Raw genomic sequence first — 22417 nt, forward strand, 5'->3', positions numbered from 1 at the left:
GCACTCACACTGATAAGCAGAATTAATAATAGCACCGGTATCGATACAATTATGCCAGTTCCCATTCTTACTGGTTCGATAGAGCAGGAGCTTTAAATCTGAAGGTTTATCTGCATCGGATAACCTGTGGGATTTACGGAAAACAGTAGTGAAGTGTCCAACAAACTGCAGGTTTATTGCCTTAAAAATCAGTGAAACTTCATGGTCAATTAAAAAAAGCTTGACTTGTATTTGTTAAAGAATATCGAGGATGAATACACTTTTCCTTACAAATGTAAAGCAGTGGTGTAGTGCACATGTTACAGTGCAATAGCTGAATCATAATAAACCAGTATCATGTTTAGATGCTAGATAAACAAAAGTAGCACCAATGCAAATGGATACGTCCATGTTAAGAGTTGTTTCTGTTTAACAAACCCAGTTGATGAATCTGTCATACAACCTGGAACCCAGTAGACTAGAGAAGTCTACCCCTTTGAAAATAGCGTACTCGTCACCCATCGCCAGCTTCATTAAGACTTCTTGGTCAATGTCACTTCGTGTGGCTATCACCGTGGGGATGACCTGTGCCCCGCGCATGGCACTAATCGCCTCGTCCAGGTTTCTGATGTCAGTGATGCCATCGGTTATGAAAACAAATGAAACTTCTGCCTGGCGTCTCACTTCACCTTGGGCCAGTATGTTGTCGATGGCGTGGAAGATAGCAGAGCCAACATTAGAGGCAGAATCCAAATATCGCAATTCTGCCAGGCCTGCAGTGATTGCATTGGGGTCATGTGTTAGACGGAAGGCGATGAGGTTTTCATTTTCTTTGCCATACTCCATTAGTGCCAAGCGAGCTCGCATACGGTCGTTCTTGGCCCGGGCCAGGCCCAGTCTGTTGGCCACATTCTGCACAAATTCACCTACACGCCGGAAGTTGTCCATCCCCAGTCGCTCTGAGCCATCGAGTAGAAACACCAAATCCACAGGCCGGTGGACACAAGGGGCCACATCCGGTTCTGTAAGAGCAGTGAGCCACAGTGAACTCAACTGATAAAACCTCAGGAAAAGAAAAGATTTAATGTTTAATTTAAACATTTAATCTAGATTCAAAACTAAATTTAGATTCTCCCCAAACCTAAAATGAACAAAGTGTTTTATGTCCTATTAACATAACAATTGTCAGATATTCCTGACTTCCTTGTTTCACGGTATCATCTGTGTCTGAAGACATATCACTGCATTTATAACTGTAGTTGATCAGGACTGCGCTCAGTCAACAGAAACATAAAACTTGTTAATGAGCCAGACTTAGCCAGCGGGGCTTAATTTTCATCTTTTGCCCCTAGGCTGATGTTTAAAAGGCAGTCTACCAACACACACTCTTAATTTGGTGAGTTTCTAAATATTATTCACTGCAAGATTCATTTTTACAGACAATCCAAATAAAACAGTTTTTGCAAGACGCTTATTAAACCATCCATTCCATAAAATACGCTAATATACTAGTTTAGATCTTTAACTGCACTCTGGATTTCCTGTTAATAATTTGTATTCTTGATCTCATGTCGTATTCTGGATCTCCTTTATTCAGGATCTTATTCCCATTAACCCGCCCCACAAAGGGGAGGCAAGGGGTATTGTTTTTGGTTTGGTTTGTTTGTTTGTTAACACTTTAGCAGCAAAACTATTGGTTCAATTCATACCAAATTAGGTTTATAGATTGCCAGTGACCCAGAATAGAGGTCATTACATTTTGGGAAAATTAGGTCAAAGTTCACATTTTTTATGATTTAAAAAAAAATCTTCCCATTTACTTATAATGGGCAAAATACGTACGAGGGGTGGCGTTTGTTGTACCTAGCACCACTTGTTTTTTTTTATTCTGAATATGATTCTGCATTCTAGATCTCATTCTGTATTCTGGAATTCATTTATTTTTATCCTGGATCTTATTCAGTATTCTGGATCCCTTTTATTTAGGATATGATCTTATTCTGGATTCTGGATTTGTTCTTATTTTTTATTCTGGATCTCATCTTTTTTTGTATTTGCCATCGTATTCAATATTCTGAATGCTATGATATACTCTGGGTTTTTTCACATTTGGGATATTTTTGTAGTTTTGATTTAATCTCCTAATCTCTACACTGATGGTCAAGAATCACAACTATACCAGGTACAACATCATATTGTGAGTACACTGCAAAAATCCAAATCTTACCAAGTGTATTCTTCTCATTTCTAGTCAAAATATCTCATCACACTTAAAATAGGACATAATCACCTAAAGAGTAACTTTTCCATTTTATGGAAAAATAGAAGAATAAATTAGAAAAAGAAGAAAGCAAAAAAAAAAAGAGTAACTTTTCAGTGAGATATAAGAACTTATTTTTAGACAATAGATCTTGAAAATCTTATTTCAAGAAATCTTACCAAGACTATATAAGATTTTTTTTTTTCTTAATTCAAGATTTTTCTTTTGCTTAATTCAAGCAAAAAAATCTGCCAATGGAACAAATAAAAATTATCTTGGTAAGATTTCTTGAAATAAGATCTATCGTCTAAAATTAAGTTCTTATATCTCGCTTAAACGTTACTCTTTAGGTGATTATGTCTTATTTTAAGTGTGATGAGATATTTTGACTAGAAATGAGAAAAACACACTTGCAAAGATTTGGATTTTTTCCAGTGATATCTTACAGTTTGAGTGGAGAAATCTCCAAAGCTTAGGCCTTGTAGTGGATTTGTTGTCAACTACATCTAAAAACGACACTTACCTGTTTTGCAGGGGAGTTCTGGGCACACAGTAATCGGGTCTGAAGGGGAAAATAAATTGGTTGAAGTTAAATTCACAAAATAAAAAATAACTGCTAAAACAGTACGTAGTGACAGGCTTACCGGGACACAGCCAGTGCTCCACTTTGATTAGGAAGTCTTCAGCCATCAGCTCAGAGTATCGTTTCATTTCATGGACCTGCCCTCCGCCCTTACATGCTATTGAGTGTAGCGTCTCATTTTGATGCTCGTGTCCGAACATGTCGCCGACCCCGATGGCGTTCACTATCACGTTGTCACGACCACAGAGGTAGTTGTACAGGTCTTCATCGTCTCGTGGATCGGAGCGGCCGTCTGTGATCACCACAAATGCCACTTTGGCTTTGCTCCTCTTGGTCTGCTTGATCAGGTTGTCATAAGCAAACTTGAGGGCTGAGGGGGTGAAGGTGCCACCAGCGATCCATTTCAGATTCTTCACCGCTGCTTTAAAGGCAGATATGGAGTTGATGCTTGGGTCATCGAGACGGACAGCCTCAAACGTCCCGTTGTGGCTGTACTGTACAACTCCAACTCTTGTACCTATATGAGAAACAGGGTGAACATGATGAGCATTTTTTTTAAATTTTTATTTTATTGTGAGCAAGTCCCATGTAAGACCAAACAACAATGCATTGGGCCAAATAAATGAAAGCTAAAAAATGGGCCTCAAACATTAGGTCTGCTTGTAATATTATTGGTCAATCTCCAAACTTTATTTATTTTTTTCCCATTCTTTGTTTATTCAGAGAAGCAAATCATACAAAAAAACTTCCCTTTTGAGTACAATTCAATGTCCACACCTCAAATGTGAACAAAAGAGTGAGCTGCTAATCCGTTACTAAACTGTATTTTTGATTCATTAGTTAGTATCTAAAATGTAAAAAGATCTCCAGGTAATTTCCTTTAAAACTTTTCAGTTTTCTTCATCTTTCTGATGCCTGTTCAACACAGTCTAAATGCGCTGTGTTGCTGCCAGATATGACTGGCCTATTTGTTATTTGTAGTTGAACAGGTGTACCTAATAAAGTGGCCAGTGAGTCAAAAAATAATACAATAGTACCTAGTAAAAACCTCTTTTATGGAGAAAAAAATATTAACTACGAGGGCCGATCAATAAGTTCATGGCCTCACCCAGAACAGAACAACACAGACTGATAATTTATATTTTATTTTTCAACATAATCTCCATTTACAGCAATGCACTTGGTCCATCGATGTTCAAGCATCACTATCCCATCACGAAAGAATGTAACATCCTGTATTATAACAACCAGTATTTCTGGGTGAAGCCATGAACTTATTGAACAGCCCTCGTATCACAAAATATCATGTCCTATTTTTTCCCCCTAAATCTTAGAAACATGACAGTAACGATAATTGAAACATATTTAATTAAAAATGGTCCATTTCAGATTCAACTTCCAAAATTTCACCTGTACAAACTTGTTCTTTTTGCACCATTTGAGTGAGTTTATCAAAAATTTAAAAAATAAAGTCGTGGCTTTAAATATGGTCACTTAGGGTGTTTTTACTGCTTTCAAGTCAAATTTCACTGTAAGATTTAAAATATCTGCAATATGGTTTGAAATAAAACAAATAAGACAAAAGTGCGTGGCCAGTGAGTGTGTACTATTAAGGAAAAATAATAGTACAGTGTTTTTTCCAACACTACGTTTTTTTATATTTTTATTTTTTTATGTTTTTGCTTAAAAAATGTTAAAAACAAGAGAGTCAGCATGAGAGGTGGGTTGTTGACTTCTCTTTATGGAGGTCATCCTTTTTGTATATGGCTCTGAAAATGTTTTTTGGTCATAAAAGTTTACATAAAAGCCTATGGGGGAATCTTAAAGTCTATTAAGGGAACTGAACATATTCTGACACAAACACAGGCTGTTCTTTTCATTTGTTTGTTTTCTGTTCTTTTGTTTCTTTTCTTGCTCCTCAACCTTAAGAGATTGAATTGTATTATACTGATAAAATTAAGAAATAAATAAAATTTGTAAAAAAAAAAAAAAAAAAAAAAAAAAGTTAAAATCAATGTGGTCCTATGACACAATAATGCAGACTTCAAACAGGACGTACTTAAAAGGGATACATTCATTGTTGGTTTTGGTTTGTGGGATTTATTGACTCTGTTTACTGCTGAAAATTAGAATAAAATTATGATTTATGAAGAAAATATACAACAAAGACAAACTCCATGTTGTATTTGCTGTACTGTTTCAGTGTTAGTGAAGAAAGCAGGGCCCAGCCACGCTCCGGTCCAAGCAGTTCTGGATCCCATTGTATACTTAACAGTGGATTTAGTGATTCACACTTTGGAAATAGTTAATCTTTTATGGCAATCTTCAGTCGTTGTCACATGAAACTGTATCTGCAAAAGGATTTACAGGCAGGTCTGTGCTGTGTTTGACTGTACCGTTTTGTGATGCTGGGTCACTGGCCATAGATCCCAGTCTGTTGACGGTGCTGATAACAAAGTTCTTTTCCAGGGTGAAGTTTGTCAGCCCAACGCTCTCTGAGCTATCGATGACAAACACAATATCCAAGGCCCCGCACTGCTTTTCACAGTCTAGGAAAACACAACACAGTCACATTAACCCTTTCATGCATGAATTATGAGAACCTCAATGAATATTTTTTTTCCTGAGTGTTTTTATTCCTCTTTAGACATGAAAAAAAACAATGTGATTGAAATTTTTTTATAACCCTATTTTTCATGGAGTTACAAAAATATCCACTCAGCTGGACACAATGCGTTTAATTTTTGAAGAAAAGAAACATGTATTTAAAACCCATCATCAGAAAGTGATATACTTTGTTAAAATATGAAATAAAAACATTTTTTAATGCAGCTAATCTGATGTTTTCTCACATTTAAACATACTCTAACCCTGTAACGCCAAACGTGTCATATTTGATCCATGAGTTTTGAAGCCCTCTACACGATCAGTGTGATATTTTTTTCTTGGAAAACCTGATATATACAATTAGATACGTGCAATACACAGATAATCCACCGGGGGAGGAACTCTGTCACTAGAGGCCTTTCCAGTGACAATACAAGACTGACATTAATGAGGAAAGAGGAAGAACTGGGACCATTTAGAAAAAGGAATTACCAATTTGTTAGACATATTTGTGTTATATTATGTTTTTGTTTGTTTAAAAATAATAATATTTGAATATTGAGACCCGATGTATCAAATATGATACGAAAATTAAACTCATACATGGAAATTGATATTTGAAAAAAACATTTTTGGTTGTTCAGAAGGACCAATAAAGGCTCCAGTTCCATAGAACTGGAATTTTCTGTCAATGATTTAATGGTTCAGGCTTTACAGGGTTAATACTAGTTATTACTCACTTCGCAGAGATAATATGCAAAAAAAAAACTTTTTGTTGAAGAAAACTGTTAATTACAGTCTAATAACAACTAGCAATTGATTTACACTCAAACATGTCACTGCAGATCAGGTTTATCAAGAACAGCAAAGTTACAGTAATGGTATGAATGTCAGTGTATGAGATGTTGCATAAGTGTCCACTATGTTGTCTGATATGCACATAAATCAACAAAACCCATGAATATATAAGAGAACAGCAGTAGAATAGCTGTCCACTGTAGTGACCACTATGCATGAAAGGGTTAAAATACTGAAAACCCTGCTTTGTGCCATTATGAGTATAAATAATAAGATTTCCATACCACAACATCCACACGTCTCCCTGATGTAAGTCATGACGTCACAATCCTACAGTGACAAGCACACATATGGGACTAATACATCTGGCGATAACACAGATAGTATGGCATAAAGATATATAAAGCTGTTAAAAATGAACTTACAGAGAGCCCAGGATCTCCCATTGAACCAGGATCACCCTACAGTCACACACAGCACAAGCACAGAGTAATGCAACTGGATCTAAAACTACCAAGCATGGTCAAGTCATTTGAGGTGTAGTGCTGGTGCTTACATCAGGACCAGGGTCTCCTCTGGGTCCTCTCTCTCCTGGATGGCCTGCCTGACTCGCCTCCCCCTGAACACAAACACAACATTTCTATGGAAGCGACTCCCTTTCATTTCTTTGGAAGCTGGACTTTTTTTCTTTTTTTCTTTTTTTTTATATTGACCTCCTAGATAGTTTTTTTTTTGTGTCTTTGTGCCAGAAATTCCATAATTACCTCTGCCAAGTGGAACGGCAGAGGTTATGTTTTCATCAGGGTTTGTCTGTCTGTCTGTCTATTTGTCTGTTAGCAAGATAACTAAAAAAGTTATGGACGGATTTTCATGAAATTATCAGGAAATGCTAATACTGGCACAAGGAACAAATGATTACATTTTGGTGGTGTTTGGTGGGGGGGACTGATCTGCCTTGGTGGAGGTCTGCGCTCTCCGAGTGCTTTTCTAGTTACCTTTCAGTTAATTGTTGTTCAAGTTGTCGGAAAGGAAACAGGATTTTCTACCCACGTCTTTGGCTAATCGCATGTGTTTTTAGTCAGGTAGGTGGGCTAAATATGTGATTAACAGCTGTAATTACAACCACTGTGAAGATTTTCTCAGATAGGAATCTACCGCTCTGCTCTTGGAATCTTGGGAAAGTTGTGTCTCTTTTCCACAGCTGTATGAAAAAGGTATCGGGGTATCTATTTTCATGTTCTCAATCTTTTCATATTTCAAATGATGTGGGTTTTTCCCTCTGATTTTAGCTCCTGCAGCTTTAATTGACGCCAACTGTACACAAAGGCTTTCCAAACATTGCTTAAGAACCTGATTTTTTTTTCGTAGAAGGTTCAATTTACAATTCATTACATACACAGTGTTTCTTCAGAATTTCACTTGAATCTGGAAACATCACACTGAAAAAATGCAACCATATATCTTTCCAAAAACAGCGCCTCTGTTAGTAGAGATCATCCAAAGAGCAGCCTCTGTTGAGTTTTCATTGGAAGTGGTTTCCCTCAGTGCAAAGTGGTCATAGCGAGGTCAGTGCATTACCCTAAGCAGCTGGGACACTGCGTTTGGAAAGACACTTTTATACCGAGGGCTGCTGGGTAATTTTTGATGCATGAGCAGAAATTCCACTCACCTTCATTACAGCAAAAATCCCAACACTATGTAAAACTATCTGCATTATGGAAACCCATTTCTGTCACTGTCATTAAAAAGTCAAAATGATGACTTGGTCCCACAAATATTAACTCACTGTCTCAAAATAAAGAGAAACTATCAGAATATGACTTACTATTAGAATAGTGTTTTAAAGAAATGACTTTGACTATGAAGTCATTGTGCTGAGAGTGATTTAGCGTCTCAAAATAGTTATCTACAAGATAATGACTACATTTTAATAATACATGAGAATGTATGTCATAATTTTACCTTTTTCCCCATTGTAGTGGCTGAGATGCAAGCCCAATACAGCCCAATATGATCTCAAGCAACTGGACCAGTAAAATAATAGCATTACAACCTAGAAATAATGGCAACTCCAGATTTTCTCTTTGGTTTAGTGTGAAAAATTGCGAAAGAAAAATGACATTATGAAAATGTTCCACATTAACAAACTATCCTTTCACAAAAATGTGAATAACCTGAACTAATATGATCAACCTGTAAGTTCCTAAGAAAAATAAGTGCAATTTGAACAATGCTATGCCTGTTACAAAATGTTCTGTGTCATTGCAGCTCCACTGTGATCGGTGAGTTGTAATACACATGTGTAAATGATAAACTGAGGTGTAATATTGCTAAAATCACAGTTATTTAAATTATTTCAGCTTCATGGGTGGTCAGGATATTAAGATAAGATAAGATAAGATAAGATAAGATAAGATAAGATAAGATAAGATAAGATAAGATAAGATAAGACTTTACTGATTCCACCATGGGGAAATTTCACAGTTGACAGCAGCAACATACAACACACCAAGAGAAAGACAGGTAGAAAAAAAAAAACACAAGTGAGAATAAAATATAAAAGACAATGGGAAATTTGGTATTTATATAAATATTTATATAAATAGAAAATTAGAATTAAACATTTTTAACATTTAAATAGTATTTACATATTTACATTATTTACATTGTGGTTGTACATGTACTTTTTGTACTAAAACGAAGAGGAAAAATCCAGAGTTGTCATTATTTCTAGGTTCTTATGCTTTTATCATTATTCATGTTATTTTACTGGTCTGACCCTCTTGAGATCATATTAAGCTGTATGTGGCCCCTGAACTAAAATGAATTTGACACCCCTGCTCTAAAGGAACCATGTGTCTTGGTGGTTTTATTCATCTTACCTTTTCTCCTGGTTGTCCTTTTGGTCCAGGTTCTCCTTTGGCCCCACAGTCACCTCGAGGCCCCGCGGGTCCTCTTCTCCCTGGATCTCCTCTGTCACCCTGGAAAAGCAGAGTCACTTTACATTTAAATCCACACATTTCAATGAGGAATGAAGCTTCGTGGAGTTCACAGAAAACCTTACAGTGGGTCCTCTGGGTCCAGGATAGTTGAATCCTTTTCTTCCTTGGTCACCCTTTACGAAGAGGAACGACACAAAGATGACAGTATGTAGCAAGATTTTATACATCATGATAAACATACAGTGTCAGGAAGGTTACTATTGAAATGTGATTGGCAGGTTAGAGATGCCTAATGCTATAAATGCAATGAGTAATTTATTTATTTGAATTACCTTAAGGTAACGTAACCATCTGATTAGTTTTGGGGGAAAAAGTCATAAAACATAAATGATACTCTCACAGCAGTGGGTCATCAGGTCTGGCTGGAGGCTAAGGCTTAATTGATATTTCCAAGGGCATATAGAGTGTATTTTTCAGGCTTTAAAAATATCTTTTATGAAAAAGAATCATTCACCATCACAAAATATCATGTAGTATTTTTACCTAAATTTTAAAAACATGCTTATAATTTTAACATATTTTACTGAAACTGGTCCGTTTCAGATTCAGTCAAATTTGTCTTGGAACAGCTTCCAAAATTTCACCAATACACAGTTATTCTTTTTGCACCATTTGGTTCAGTTTATTAAAAATGGTTAAAGTTCTGGTTTGAAATACTGACATCTGGGGTGTTTTCACTGCTGTCAAAGATTAGAACAAGATACATTTGAGTCAAACACTACATAAAAGTTGAAAGATCTGCAATAATATTTAAAATAATAAAACAAATAAGTACAATTTTTTTGGTTTTATTTTTAAATTTTTTTTTTTTGTTTTGTTTTCATGTGTGAAAACATTGAACTTATGACAGTAATATTACTTTCCATACTCACACAACAATTTATGATATTGTATCTAGTATCATTGTAATTCTTGACCATCGAAACATGGATGTCAGAGTTAAGAACAAAATAATTTCCAAAATGCACAATGATAAAAGATTCAGAATGTAGAGTAAGATGAGATCCAGAATACAGATAAAACAGACAGAATATAGGATGATTCTACTGAGGGATGTAAACCATAAGCACTATAGTCATTTCTATGTTCATGATAAACTGAATTACATTTATCATCTGGCCTGAGATTTTTTTAAGCTTTTAAATGTGTAGACACAAAGCAGTAACTGCAAATTATATCTCACATACTGTATAAGCGTCACTTTTTTCTTACCAAAAAAAGATATATTTTTTGCACATATTTGTTTGCATTTAAAATATATAGTATTTCATCATTTTTTTCTTCAGTAACTGTATTGGAATAATATTCTATTTGTATGTAACTAGTTCCTCCCCATCACTGAAGACAGATAAGTCCAAGTCGTCACCCACCTTTGGGCCAGGGAGTCCAGATTCTCCCCTTGGTCCAGGATCGCCAGGATTTCCCACAGTGCCCTGCAAACATAGATCAGACATTCAGTCTACACTTAATTACACATATTGAAAACCCAGAACTAGATAAGTGCCATTTTGGGTGAAATGAAACAAATTAAAAAAAAAAAAAAAAAAAAAAAAGTAAAAGGGCACAAGTTATTAATCAAAAACTTCATACTGAGGTTTATAATGTCAAAGGTGATTAGAATAAACATTTACTATTAACTTGGTAGTTATTGAATATTACATATGCAGTGGATGATATTTACTGTCATCTTTTTATTATTACAAACATCTTCTCAGTCAGCCTGATGAATGAATGGATCAGATTAGTTTTTATTCAATGAAACTGTTTAATGTAAGGATGTGTTATTTTATTTTGTTACAATGGGTTGTTTCTTTTAAACTCATTAATGCATTTTTTTCATATTATCACCAGATGCTCCTGTTTTATATTCATAATCGAGTGAAAAATTGGTGCTAAAAATGTGTGTGCTGCTTTTTTCCTATAAAAAAAACATAGAAAAACAATATGGTTGGGGAAGAAGTGAAAGTATTGTTAATTATAAACGCTGTCCTCAGTGAATGTGTAAAAAGTTAAAGACTGAAACTAGTACACAAAGTAGTCAGGTCTAATTGTGGCCATTTTTCCTTTTGGCGTTCCTGTAAATTTGGTAAAATGTTACTTTAGCCCCTTGGGTTCGAAGCCCTCAGTAGGTTTTAAGGACTCCAGTCCAAAAAAAAAAAAGAAGATGTTTCCTGGTTGTGAATTTAGAAAGAACCCACATTTCCTCCGGGGCCCCCTGGTGTTCCTGGCGGACCCCTTGGCCCTGGGAGTCCGTCATTGCCCTGAAAGAAACAAACACCAAAGTAAATGTTAATTTCTCCCACCTTAAGTCCAGCCCACAGACACAGCATTGCTCATGTTGATGAAAATTTGGCAATGCACAGTACTGGACAATTGTTATGAGGCTCATTTTTTTTTTCCTTCAGAACACTTTCTTAGGAAATGTGTTTTTAGGATAACAGACTGAGCTCAGGCTGTTTTGGCAGGATACCCAGAACATGAAGGCCTTTCTGTAGAAATAGAGTTTCTGAGGAAACATGCAGATGCTGCTGACTCATCCCAAAATCCACACACAGTCAGATCTCCTCACCTTTGCGCCCTTGAGTCCTTCTTCCCCAGGTTGGCCTCTGCTTCCCGGTGGCCCCCGTTCCCCCTAAAAATAAATGAACGTGTCAGGATTTGTCACGCCCCATTAATCATCAGCCGACGTATACAAAACATACGGGGTGCAGAGAGCCAATGTTACAGCAAAACGTGTAGAGAGTTTTCCTGAGAACTTCATTAGAAAATAATTTGTAGCAACAGTGGAGCCAATCAAAATGAAGGGGAGATGTTTATGGCCTGAATGTGAAACTTAAAGGCCTAACAGAGAATTTTAAGACTCATGGGACTGGACTGGTATTTTTTGCTGAGCCAAGAGAGTCCCCTGTGGTTATTCAATGTTTTACAAACTATACGCTGTTTTCACTTGGCTTTAACATCAAGCAGTCTGACATTTGGCTGCATGTTTCACTTTCCCAGAATTCCCTTTATATCAGACCAACACATTAAAGATAGTGATCAAAGGTATGTAAGTAGATTCTGCTGAACTTGCCTTGTCCCCTTTTGCCCCATCACGTCCTGGTCTTCCCTTTGGTCCAGGTTCTCCCTTATTTCCCTGTTAATATTTATTTAAAAATGGTTCTTCATAAACTGTAGAAAACTGACCACATAAAAATGCTTTATTGAGTAAAAGCAGAAAAATTTTAAATACCACATCTCCTGTTTGCCCAGGAAGACCATCGAGCCCCTGCAAGAGTAGATGTAGTTAAGAGTCATGCAACATTTGTCTGCATTTTTACTTAATTATAATGAAAACATTCTGTACCCGAAACCCCTTGGTTCCAGGCTCCCCTGGACTCCCAGGACTTCCTCTTTCACCCTTTGAAAAAAAAATATAGATGCATATTTTGTTAAATTTTTTAATTTATTTAGATTTTTTTTTTTTTTATCTTGCCTTTGGGGATGATTTGTGTTTTAATTACAAAACACTGGTTAATATAATGCCCTCCCATCTGCTACTGGAGGAAACACATCTGATCTTAAATAAATCAGAAATGCTGACTCAAAATCTGAAATCAGAATTTATAGACCACGTCAAGATTTGTAAAATTGTAAAAAAAACAAAAAAAAAACCAACAACAACTAATTCTCCAATCTTGCATCAACACCTTTTATTGTGTGGTTATGAGCTAAAGATAATATGTGTTAAATTGATCAAATGTACTCAAACATATGAGCAGTAAGCCTAATTAAGAATAACAAAAAACAGTAGCAAAGCACTTCAGCTTGGCTCAAAATGATCCCAAAATGTTTCAGACACTAACTCTTGTTCTTGTGGGTTGTGACAGTTTCCTGCTGTAGAACCAACATTAATCAACTTCATGTTTGAGTTGAAGCATCTTGGTACCTGCTTTCCATTTCAGAAATATATGGATGAAATTGCTCATCATTTCATCACTTAAATCACCCAAACTGGGGGGGTGAAAAAAAAAATATATATTACAGTACAAGTGGAAGAACTGAATTTTGAACATTTTGAAACCCATCTGCTTTAACTAGTTGATCATAATTTTGGGCCTGATTCTGCTCCAATTGCACCAGGGAATACAGGCTCACCAATAATGTTCTTCAATCTGACATCCAATAAATATTACATCTTGCAGCTTTGCGTCACTTCAGACCTTTGCACTAAATTATTTATTCAGGTATTGAAAGCAACTGAAATTTGATCACTAAGAATTTATAGAACTAAAACACTGGTGTGATATTCTGCTACTGGCTGTAGCCTATATTGAAATTCTGATGTCCTGGAGAAATTCTGATCTCAGATTTGGAATCAATATATCTGATTTAGCCAGCTATATGCTTCATCCATAATAGCAGAAAAAAAGTTTTTCCTGTCCAGTGTAAAATCAGTATCAGTGTATTTTCTCCAAATGCCAAAATCATAGTTGACAAATTAAACTTACCTTTGGTCCTGGTTCACCTTTAGGACCAGTAGGACCGGACCTCCCAGGGAAGCCTGGACTACCCTAAAGAGAAAAAACAAAACAACACAATCAGTTACGTAAAAATAATAAGAGTACTTACATTAATGACCTACTTTTAATCAAAATATCTGAATAAACTCTCTTAAACTATCTTGATCAATTTAATAATCTCTGATTCTTTTTACTGCTTATTTCTGTTGCACATGAAGCCATCACACGAAATATGAACAAACATTGCCAAGTCTACATTCATTCATTCATTCATTCATTCATTCATTACATGGATTGCTTAATCCGTAAGAGGGTCATGAGGGTGGCCTGAAATTATCAGCAGTTTATTGCAAACAAATTTGGAAAACTTTTAAACTTTTCAAAACATGAAAATCTGTTTTCATTATGTTTTTTTCTATATTTTAGTAGGAAATGGACTTGGTGTTAATGTAGTGTAAATGTGGCAAAAACACTGATGATCTATTTAAATGAAAGTGATGAAACTAAATTTCTTTGTACATGGAATTTAAGTAACACATCTGCAAAATATAATTAATTTCTCATTTGGTAAACTAAACCTGGAATTCCAAAGCCTGAGACAATAAATAAGAAACTTACAAACTGGTGTTAATTAATGTTACACCCCTCAAAACTTGTAGTTACCTCCGCCAAGGAGGTTATGTTTTTGCCGGTGTTGGTTTGTCTGTTTGTCTGTCCGTGTGCAAGATAACTCAAAAGTTACGGATGGATTTAGATGAAAATTTCAGGAAATGTTTATACTGGCACAAGGAACAAATGATTAAATTTTGGTGGTGATCAGGGGTGGGGTGGGGGCCACGGGGGCCCACTGATCTGCCTTGGCGGAGGTCTGCGCTCTCCCAGTGCTTCTAGTTCAACTGTAATTTCAACACGGTCAAATTTGAGTTCGGAGTATCATGAGTGAAGGGAGGACCAAGACTACTCCCTCAGTTTTCAAATGTCGACATATATAACACACCACTAGCCTCCTTTATCTCCAAGTGTCAAATATTACCCATAAATTACTATGAAAACACTTGCTATTATCTAGACAATAGCATTCCACTGTAACTTATTTAAAGGCATTCTGCCACTCACAGTTTTATGAGCTCAAATATATGCTTATACTTTTGGAAAATAACTAACGGTATGAGCGAGTTATTTCTACGTCTCTGACAACTTTCTTCTTTCACAGACTACGCAGCTCAAACAGGCATTTGGTATCTGACTAATTAGAGTAGACCAAAGGTTCTTATGCAAAGCGAAGTCCTGATAACAGCCTGAAACGTGGTTTGGTTTCACATCATCATTCAGTCTGACATGGTGTTATTTTGACTTGACGTTCTGCCTTCACGAGTCTTACCAGTTTGCACAATCCTTGGCCGCACTGACCTATCTTTAGAAAACCACTGCTAACGAGCACTAGCACAGTTCGACTAAAGTTTTGTTTTTCTAGTGATGAGTTCAAAGTGTGGATGGATCAAACTTAAGAGCACCAAAAATTCATCGAAACATCCAGAACTTGTGGCAGTTGGACTGACAACAGGCCAACATGTCATCTCACTATTGAATTTGATGAACTCCAGTTTTATTCCATCTATGTCTTTATTAATGTGCAGAATTAATTCATCAAACACTGCACTCGTCCTTTAAGTCTAATTTCACCTCCATTCTCATGTCTCATACTCTACATCTGCCTTTGCTGGGACCCAAAAATAGATTGCAGAGGTGTTTTTATTTCATTTGCTGATTGTAAAATACATAACAATAAGATAATATGTGGAGTCGCTTACCAAATTATGCCAAAAGAAAGGAATTATGGCAAATATTTCCCCCACTGATGCCACGAGAAATGGTATGGAAAGGCTTCACCATGAAAATAACATGATGAACATGATGTAAAAGACAAGGATGATATAAAAGATTCCATAAAAAATAATGTAACGTGATAAAAAAAAAAAAAAAAAAAAAAACAGCATAAAAAGACATAAAACAATGGAAACAGAAAAATAAATTTTCACAAGTCAGTTGTGTGTGTTGTGTGAATATTAGTCAGTGATTAAATTACTTTTTTTCAAAAGAATAGATGATTTACAATTTTAATCGACTGTTTTCTGGCTACAAGGACTGAAGACAAAGCTAAAAAGAAAGGTCTACTGAAACAGCAAACAAAAAACAAGCATTTAGAATATTTGTTGAGCAAGAAAAGTCTCAAAGGAATAATCTCCATTTTTTAATTCATGCATTTTTCATGATTTTCAGATTAATCAGTATAATTCAATATATTACCCAGCTCCAGTTGGTGAATAACTAACATTTCTATCATTTTGGGGATGCAAGAGTCAGAATAAACTTCGACATTATGACAGTTCATGACATAAACTTGTAAATTTGAATACAGATGAGACAACATTTATCTTGTGAGTGTGGAGATCCACTGCTGTAGATGGTTTCTGAAAAGTGCTACAACTTCAGAAAGAGACTGAGAGGGGGTTGATGGTCGGCAAAGACAATCACATGACACATATACAGAACCACAAGAGGATCTGAAGAGAACAGTTTAGTTTTATACCCCTTCACCACCTAAAAGACACCCTTTCTGAAGCCCTGATGAGCGCTTCAAACCAACCACACCCATCCGACAGTGACAGTAATTCTACAGCCACCTCCATCATCCAACCTGCTCGTGTTAATAACGTAATTCTGGTGTTTTTACAAGTTATTTAAGATGCAAACTGATAAAGAAACTGCCTGATGAGACAGAAAAGGACGATTCAGTTACTTTTTCAGGGTTCCTACAGGTTTCTAAAGGTTAAATTTAAGACTTTTTTAAAACCTTTTTAAGATGAATTAGAGCAGAATTTAACCCTTTCATGCATAGCGTACAGTTTTCTACAGTGGACAACTATTCTACAACTGTTCTCTTGTATATTCATGGTTTTGTTGTTTTAGTTCCATATCAACCAACACAGTGACCGCTCATGTATCATTCCATGCACTGACATTCATACCATGCTTGAGTGTAAATCAGTTGCTTGTTATTGTTATTAGATTGTAATTAACAGGGTGGGGTTTTTTTTGTTTTTGTTTTTGTCTTTGTTTTTTCGCTGCATTTTTATTTCATAGTTTTCACATACTATATCAGTAAATATGTTTCTTTGCTTCTAAAGTTAAACTCATGGTGTCCAGGTGAGTGGACTTTTTTGCAACTCCATGAAAAATAGGTTAATAAAAATATTTTCAATTGCATTGTTTTTTTAATGCCTAGAGGAATAAAAACACTCAGGAAAAAAAAAAAATCTTGATTAAGGCTCTCATAATTCATGCATGAAAGGGTTAATGCCCATTTACTAGCCTGTTTCATGGCCATACTGACAAAAAAAATTGTTACTCCTAGAATTTAGAAAAATGTATTTATTTGATTCCCACCATTCTGAGTCATTTCTCACCAGGGGCTGCAAAGTTAGCGATAATTGGTCCTAATTTAAATATAAATTGTCAGTTTGGAACGGGTGGAACTGAGTCGACTAACGTCACTTTCTTTGCAGCTTGGACATTTAACAGACACATTTAAAAACAATACAGTGAACAAGTTTATGGCAGCATAACTTAAGACCTATCATATCAAATTTAATATCTTTTAAAGACTTTTTAAGGTATTAAAAGCAGGTTTGTAAATTCAAGGCTTTTAAGACTTTTTAAGACCCCATGGGAACCTTGTTTTTGGAAAATGAGACTATTAAAGGGCAGGTGGGTAAAGGGCACTGAGAGATGTGAGATATTAATCCGTGTATCATTCGTTCATTTGTTTTTCAATTCAAAACCAAAAATCAAAAAAACAAAAAAATGACTCGTTTTTTGTTTTTCATTTTCAAAACCAGAATGAAAAATGGATGACGGTTCGTTTTTACATTTCCCGATTTTGTGCTCAAATAAAAAAACATGGAAAAAACGGATAACAACCGTTTAATCCATTTGTGCTATTTTCAGTATAGTTAAGTTGTCTGACCTGGAAGTATTCGTAACTTGGGAAAAAATAAACAAACGGAATCATGGACGGACTGGAGGAATATTTTGCTATAATTAAGCAGCTGTTTGATACGGAAGCTTATTGCATTCACTCAAAAAAATAAATTCGGCTCTATTTTTCTGAATTAACGAGATTAACAGCAGCTTAATTATAGTAAAATATTCCTCCAGTCCGGCCATGATTCCGTTTGTTTATTTTTTCCCTAGTTACGACTACTTCCAGGTCAGACAACTTAACTATATTGAAAATAGCAAAATCGGATGAGATTTTTGTTATCTGTTTTTTTTTCCATTTTTCATTTGAGCACAAAATCGGAAAATGGAAAAACAAACCATTATCTGTTTTTCATTCTGGTTTTGAAAATGAAAAACAAAAAACGAGTCGTATTTTTGTTTTTTTGATTTTTGGTGATTTTTGGTTTTAAATTGAAAAATGAATGAACGAATGATACATGGATTGATATTAATTCATTCATTCAATCATTCATTCATTCATTCATTCATGTGGGACAAGCTGGAATATTTGAGTGTAATTCACAGAATCACCTGTCATAAAGTTAAATCATGTAAAATAAGTTAAAATGTTCAAAAATGGGTTAAAAGCCATACAGTTAAAAATAATTTAATACCAGTGTCTCCTTTATGTGATAGATGTCAACAAGCTACAGAAGATTATACTCATATGTTTTGGCGTTGCCCATCTTAAAATAAATTCTGGTTGGAAATCTTTGATGTTTTTCAAACGTAATAGGAAAGAAAATTGTTCCAAATGTTTTGACTGCTTTGTTTGGTGTTGTACCTGCTCCATTTAAATTTACCTCTGCTAACAAAGACCAGATTGCATTTACATTTTTATTGGCCAGGAGGCTTATATTGTTAAAGTGGAAATCCTTATCTCCACCAACCTTCTCAAAATGGATCAAGGAAGTACTTTATTTTCTCAAACTGGAAAAAATTCGTTTGACGTTAGCTGGAGCCTCGAACACTTTTGAAAAGACATGGACTCCTTTTCTGATCTATGTTAATAATGCAATCTGTCATATTTCTCCTGACTAAGTATTTTGATATACAGTTTTTTGTTTTTGTTTTTTTTTCCTAAACATTTAAAGTGGAAATTTTGTACTTCTATTTTGTATTTTATTTACTGTTTATTTATTTGTTTATTTTTATCTTTCCTGTGATTTGGAGGGGATGTGTGCCAGGGGAGGGGGGGATTTGTTCCGCTTGTTCTTTGTCTGTGTGATGGACTTTTGTATCATACGTCGGCACTATGTTCTTTTTTTTTATATGTTAAAAAATAACAAAAACCAATAAACAGAAGGTTAAAAAAAATAAAAATAATAAATAAATAATAATAATAATAATTTAATACGATTAATAGAGTCTCTGAGAACCTGTAGAGTTTGGCCACTGTTCCGTTGCTGTTCTTTGTGTTGAGCTAACTGTCTTTTATCCTGATATGTTAGGGGTGCAACATAAGCAGATTTTCATGAAAATATACCAATTTTTATGTATACTATCACCAGCATTGATTTTGTATAATAATAATAAAGTCAAACAACTCAGTTTACAGCTCAAAAGCCATGTTTCAGTGCTTAGTACCACTTAAATACAGACCCTCTCGCCTTTATCGCCTGGTGTTCCGGGATCACCAACGTCTCCAAGGTATCCATTTAGTCCCTTTTAGAAACAGAAAAAGGATTCAGCAAACCAACAAAAACTTCTTTTCAGCGACATGGTTGATTGACCATAAAATGTATAGGCAATAAAACAGAATTTAATCAATGATCTCAAAGATAATAAATAAAATAGGCCTGGGTGTTTTATTCATAGGTTTTATCCCATAGATTGTATATAAGTAGTGGGTGTGACGTCCCTCAAAGGTGTCAGAAATGTTATTTTGAAGCCAGTAGTTTGTGATTTGGTGTTGCCTATTTTATTTTTTTAAAGAGATGAAAGTGACCATATTTGGACATAAGGGGTGGGGCTGTCTTGAAGGGGTCATGAGTGAGTTATTGCTAAATACACTACCTTATTGACTGTTAAAGGTGAACTATAACTTCCTCTTGTTTTTCTTAATCTGCTTGTACGTGTTATTTTTACTAACTGTTTATTATCGAATGTGTCTGTTATGTGTTTTAACAGTGTAAACCTGTGACTGTGTGTTGTATTTACTTTAACTATGTATGAATGTGTGACTTGACAAAATGGGAGAGGGGCAAAGTGTGTGTGTGTCTTCTTTTAAATACTGTTTTTTTTTAACTGATTTTTACTATCTAAATTTTTCTGCATTGTATATTTCCCTTTTTTTACTCAAGAAGTTCCGTCTTTTATAAGCGCATAAGAATTTTGTTTTGTATGCTCTGTGTATACAATGACAATAAAAGGAATCTTGAATCTTGTATTTGCTGCTGTCTATCTATAAAAGAGGTTCTAAATCTCAGTGGGATTTTTCCTGATTAAATAAAGTTTAAATACATTAAAAAAAAAAAAAAAAGTTCAAGTCTTGGTCAGTCAGGAAAAAAACAAATGTTTGACTTTGTGGATATAAAAGTCTTCTATTTGCCCTGAGATCTTATTGATGGAACAATAATTTACAGGTAGACCAGATCATTACTAGGAGGCTTCAAATAAAGGAGATGAGCCTGGAATTCAAAAAAATTTAGTAATGTGTGTACAGCAGGGGTCTCAAACTCATTTTCTTTCAGGGGCCACATTTAGCCCGATTTGATCTCAAGTGGGCCGGACCAGTAAAATAATAGCATAATAATCTATAAATAATGACAACTGCAAACTTTTGTCTTTCTTTTAGTGCAAAAAAAACCCCATTAAATTATGAAAATACTTACTTTTATAACCTATCCAAACAAAAAAGATGTGAATAACCTGAAAAAACTGAAATTTCTCAAAAAAAAAATTTTTTTTTAAATTTAAAAAAATGCAATTTTAACCATATTCTGCCTCAACTTATCATTTCTACATGTGCATTATGGATTGGATCTACAAAGACACTAAACACTTAGTATCAGGCAGAAAATTGTTAAAATTGTGCTTAATTTTCTTTAGACATTTCAGGTTGTTCACATTTTAATGTTACAGGATAGTTTGTACATGTAAATATTTTCATAATTTAATGTTATTTTTTGCTCTAAAGCAAAGACAAAAATTTGAAGTTGTCATTATTTATAGGCATAATATAATATTATTTTTTTCACATCAAACCCTGAGGAAAATATGGAGTCATTATTTTTTGTAGGTTATGATGCTATTATTTTACTTGAGATTATATTGGTCTGTATGTGGAACCTGAACTAAAATGACTTCAACAGCCTTGACTGTGCAATTTTTGCATTGGAACCTTTGGCGGGCCACATTTGGCCCCCTGGCCGCAGGTTTGAGACCCCTGGTGTACAGTGTATGTCTATATGAGTCAGGGCTTCAACCCTAGTGGCCATCTGTGGTACTGCAACATTAACATTCTTCTGCATTAGCTTCGCTGAGGAACTGAAGTCCTTTAATTTGACCAAACTCAAAACCAGGAGTCAAACTTTGAACCACTACAGCGTCTGCAGATACTAACTATGCAACTACTGTAAAAACCTCTGTCAGATGTGACTATGTAAAGCACTGGACTCACCTTGTCACCTGGATCACCTTTGCAACCTGGAGCTCCGATTCTGCCCATTTTACCCTTGAAATAAAATCAGTTAATAACTAATCCATGTACACAATATATTAAAGACATTCTAGAACCTTTACCTCTGTAAAATCATACCTTTTGTGCATCAGTTCCATTTCTGCCTGGTAAACCTGCCGTGCCCTGTCAGACAAGACAAAAAAATTACTTTAGTACACACATATCGATTATAGTAATCATGTATAGCTAAAAAAACAAAACAAAACAAAAAAAAGTATACATTTATATACCTTTCCTCCAGTTGATCCAATGTCACCCTGTTAAGATAAAATACAGCGATGAATTCAACAAGCTACTCTCCAGTTAGCTTAATTTGACACTGCAACAGAAAAGTACAAACGTTTAGCTCCGACCTTTTCACCTTTGTGACCAGTATCTCCCTAAATAAAAACAGAAACAGAGATTTTATTGAGATAGAGCAGATGAAGAGGATGACATAATCGGTATGAGGTTAATCAAAAGCTTTCACCTTTGGGCCCGGTCGTCCAATTGGACCTTCAATGCCAGGATCACCCTGTAAAAAACAAATACTTAGCATTAAAAGTGTTATTTTTCCATAAACAAGGCTTCACATAGTCAAGATGCAGTTATTTCAGTGTTTGTTGGTTTCCTTTATGGTTACTTACCGGTTTACCTTTTGTTCCTTTTGGTCCAGGACCGCCTCTTTCTCCTTTAGTACCCTGTCAAAATGATCAAAAATAATCACGTCTTTTGTAGAAACAGAAATATGCAGTACTATCTATCTTTTTTTTTTTTATTGGTACTTACTTTTACTCCTGGACGCCCTTTTTGTCCAGGGTTCCCAGGAGTCTCATAGCATGGTGTTGAGCGTTTGTAACACTAAACCAGAATCAAAGAAAATAAGACAACAATAAGATAAATATGGAAATACACACAAATCTAATGGCTAAATGTTTTTCTTTTCTTTTCTTTTTTTTTTTT

At 35.2% G+C, this 22417-nt stretch overlaps 1 protein-coding gene across 1 annotated transcript in view; it reads right to left on the bottom strand.

Annotated features, from left to right (window-relative positions):
- Positions 1-149: 149 nt before the first annotated feature.
- The window catches only part of LOC115412610 (collagen alpha-2(VI) chain-like), a 29968-nt gene continuing 7700 nt past the window's right edge, over positions 150-22417 (bottom strand). The window contains exons 5-28 of the mRNA XM_030125206.1: positions 22244-22315; positions 22102-22155; positions 21945-21989; positions 21829-21855; positions 21706-21732; positions 21554-21598; positions 21416-21469; positions 19396-19458; positions 13720-13782; positions 12576-12629; positions 12462-12497; positions 12303-12365; positions 11799-11861; positions 11428-11490; positions 10600-10662; positions 9292-9342; positions 9110-9208; positions 6784-6846; positions 6653-6688; positions 6512-6557; positions 5219-5371; positions 2884-3339; positions 2763-2801; positions 150-1001 (exon numbers count right to left, since the gene is read on the bottom strand). Coding sequence (XP_029981066.1) covers positions 409-1001; positions 2763-2801; positions 2884-3339; positions 5219-5371; positions 6512-6557; positions 6653-6688; positions 6784-6846; positions 9110-9208; positions 9292-9342; positions 10600-10662; positions 11428-11490; positions 11799-11861; positions 12303-12365; positions 12462-12497; positions 12576-12629; positions 13720-13782; positions 19396-19458; positions 21416-21469; positions 21554-21598; positions 21706-21732; positions 21829-21855; positions 21945-21989; positions 22102-22155; positions 22244-22315 — 2328 coding nt within the window. The 3' untranslated portion in view covers positions 150-408. The remainder of the gene's footprint in view (positions 1002-2762; positions 2802-2883; positions 3340-5218; positions 5372-6511; positions 6558-6652; positions 6689-6783; positions 6847-9109; positions 9209-9291; positions 9343-10599; positions 10663-11427; positions 11491-11798; positions 11862-12302; positions 12366-12461; positions 12498-12575; positions 12630-13719; positions 13783-19395; positions 19459-21415; positions 21470-21553; positions 21599-21705; positions 21733-21828; positions 21856-21944; positions 21990-22101; positions 22156-22243; positions 22316-22417) is intronic.

This window comes from Sphaeramia orbicularis, chromosome 21, assembly GCF_902148855.1.
Source record: "Sphaeramia orbicularis chromosome 21, fSphaOr1.1, whole genome shotgun sequence".
Lineage (NCBI taxonomy): Eukaryota > Metazoa > Chordata > Actinopteri > Kurtiformes > Apogonidae > Sphaeramia > Sphaeramia orbicularis.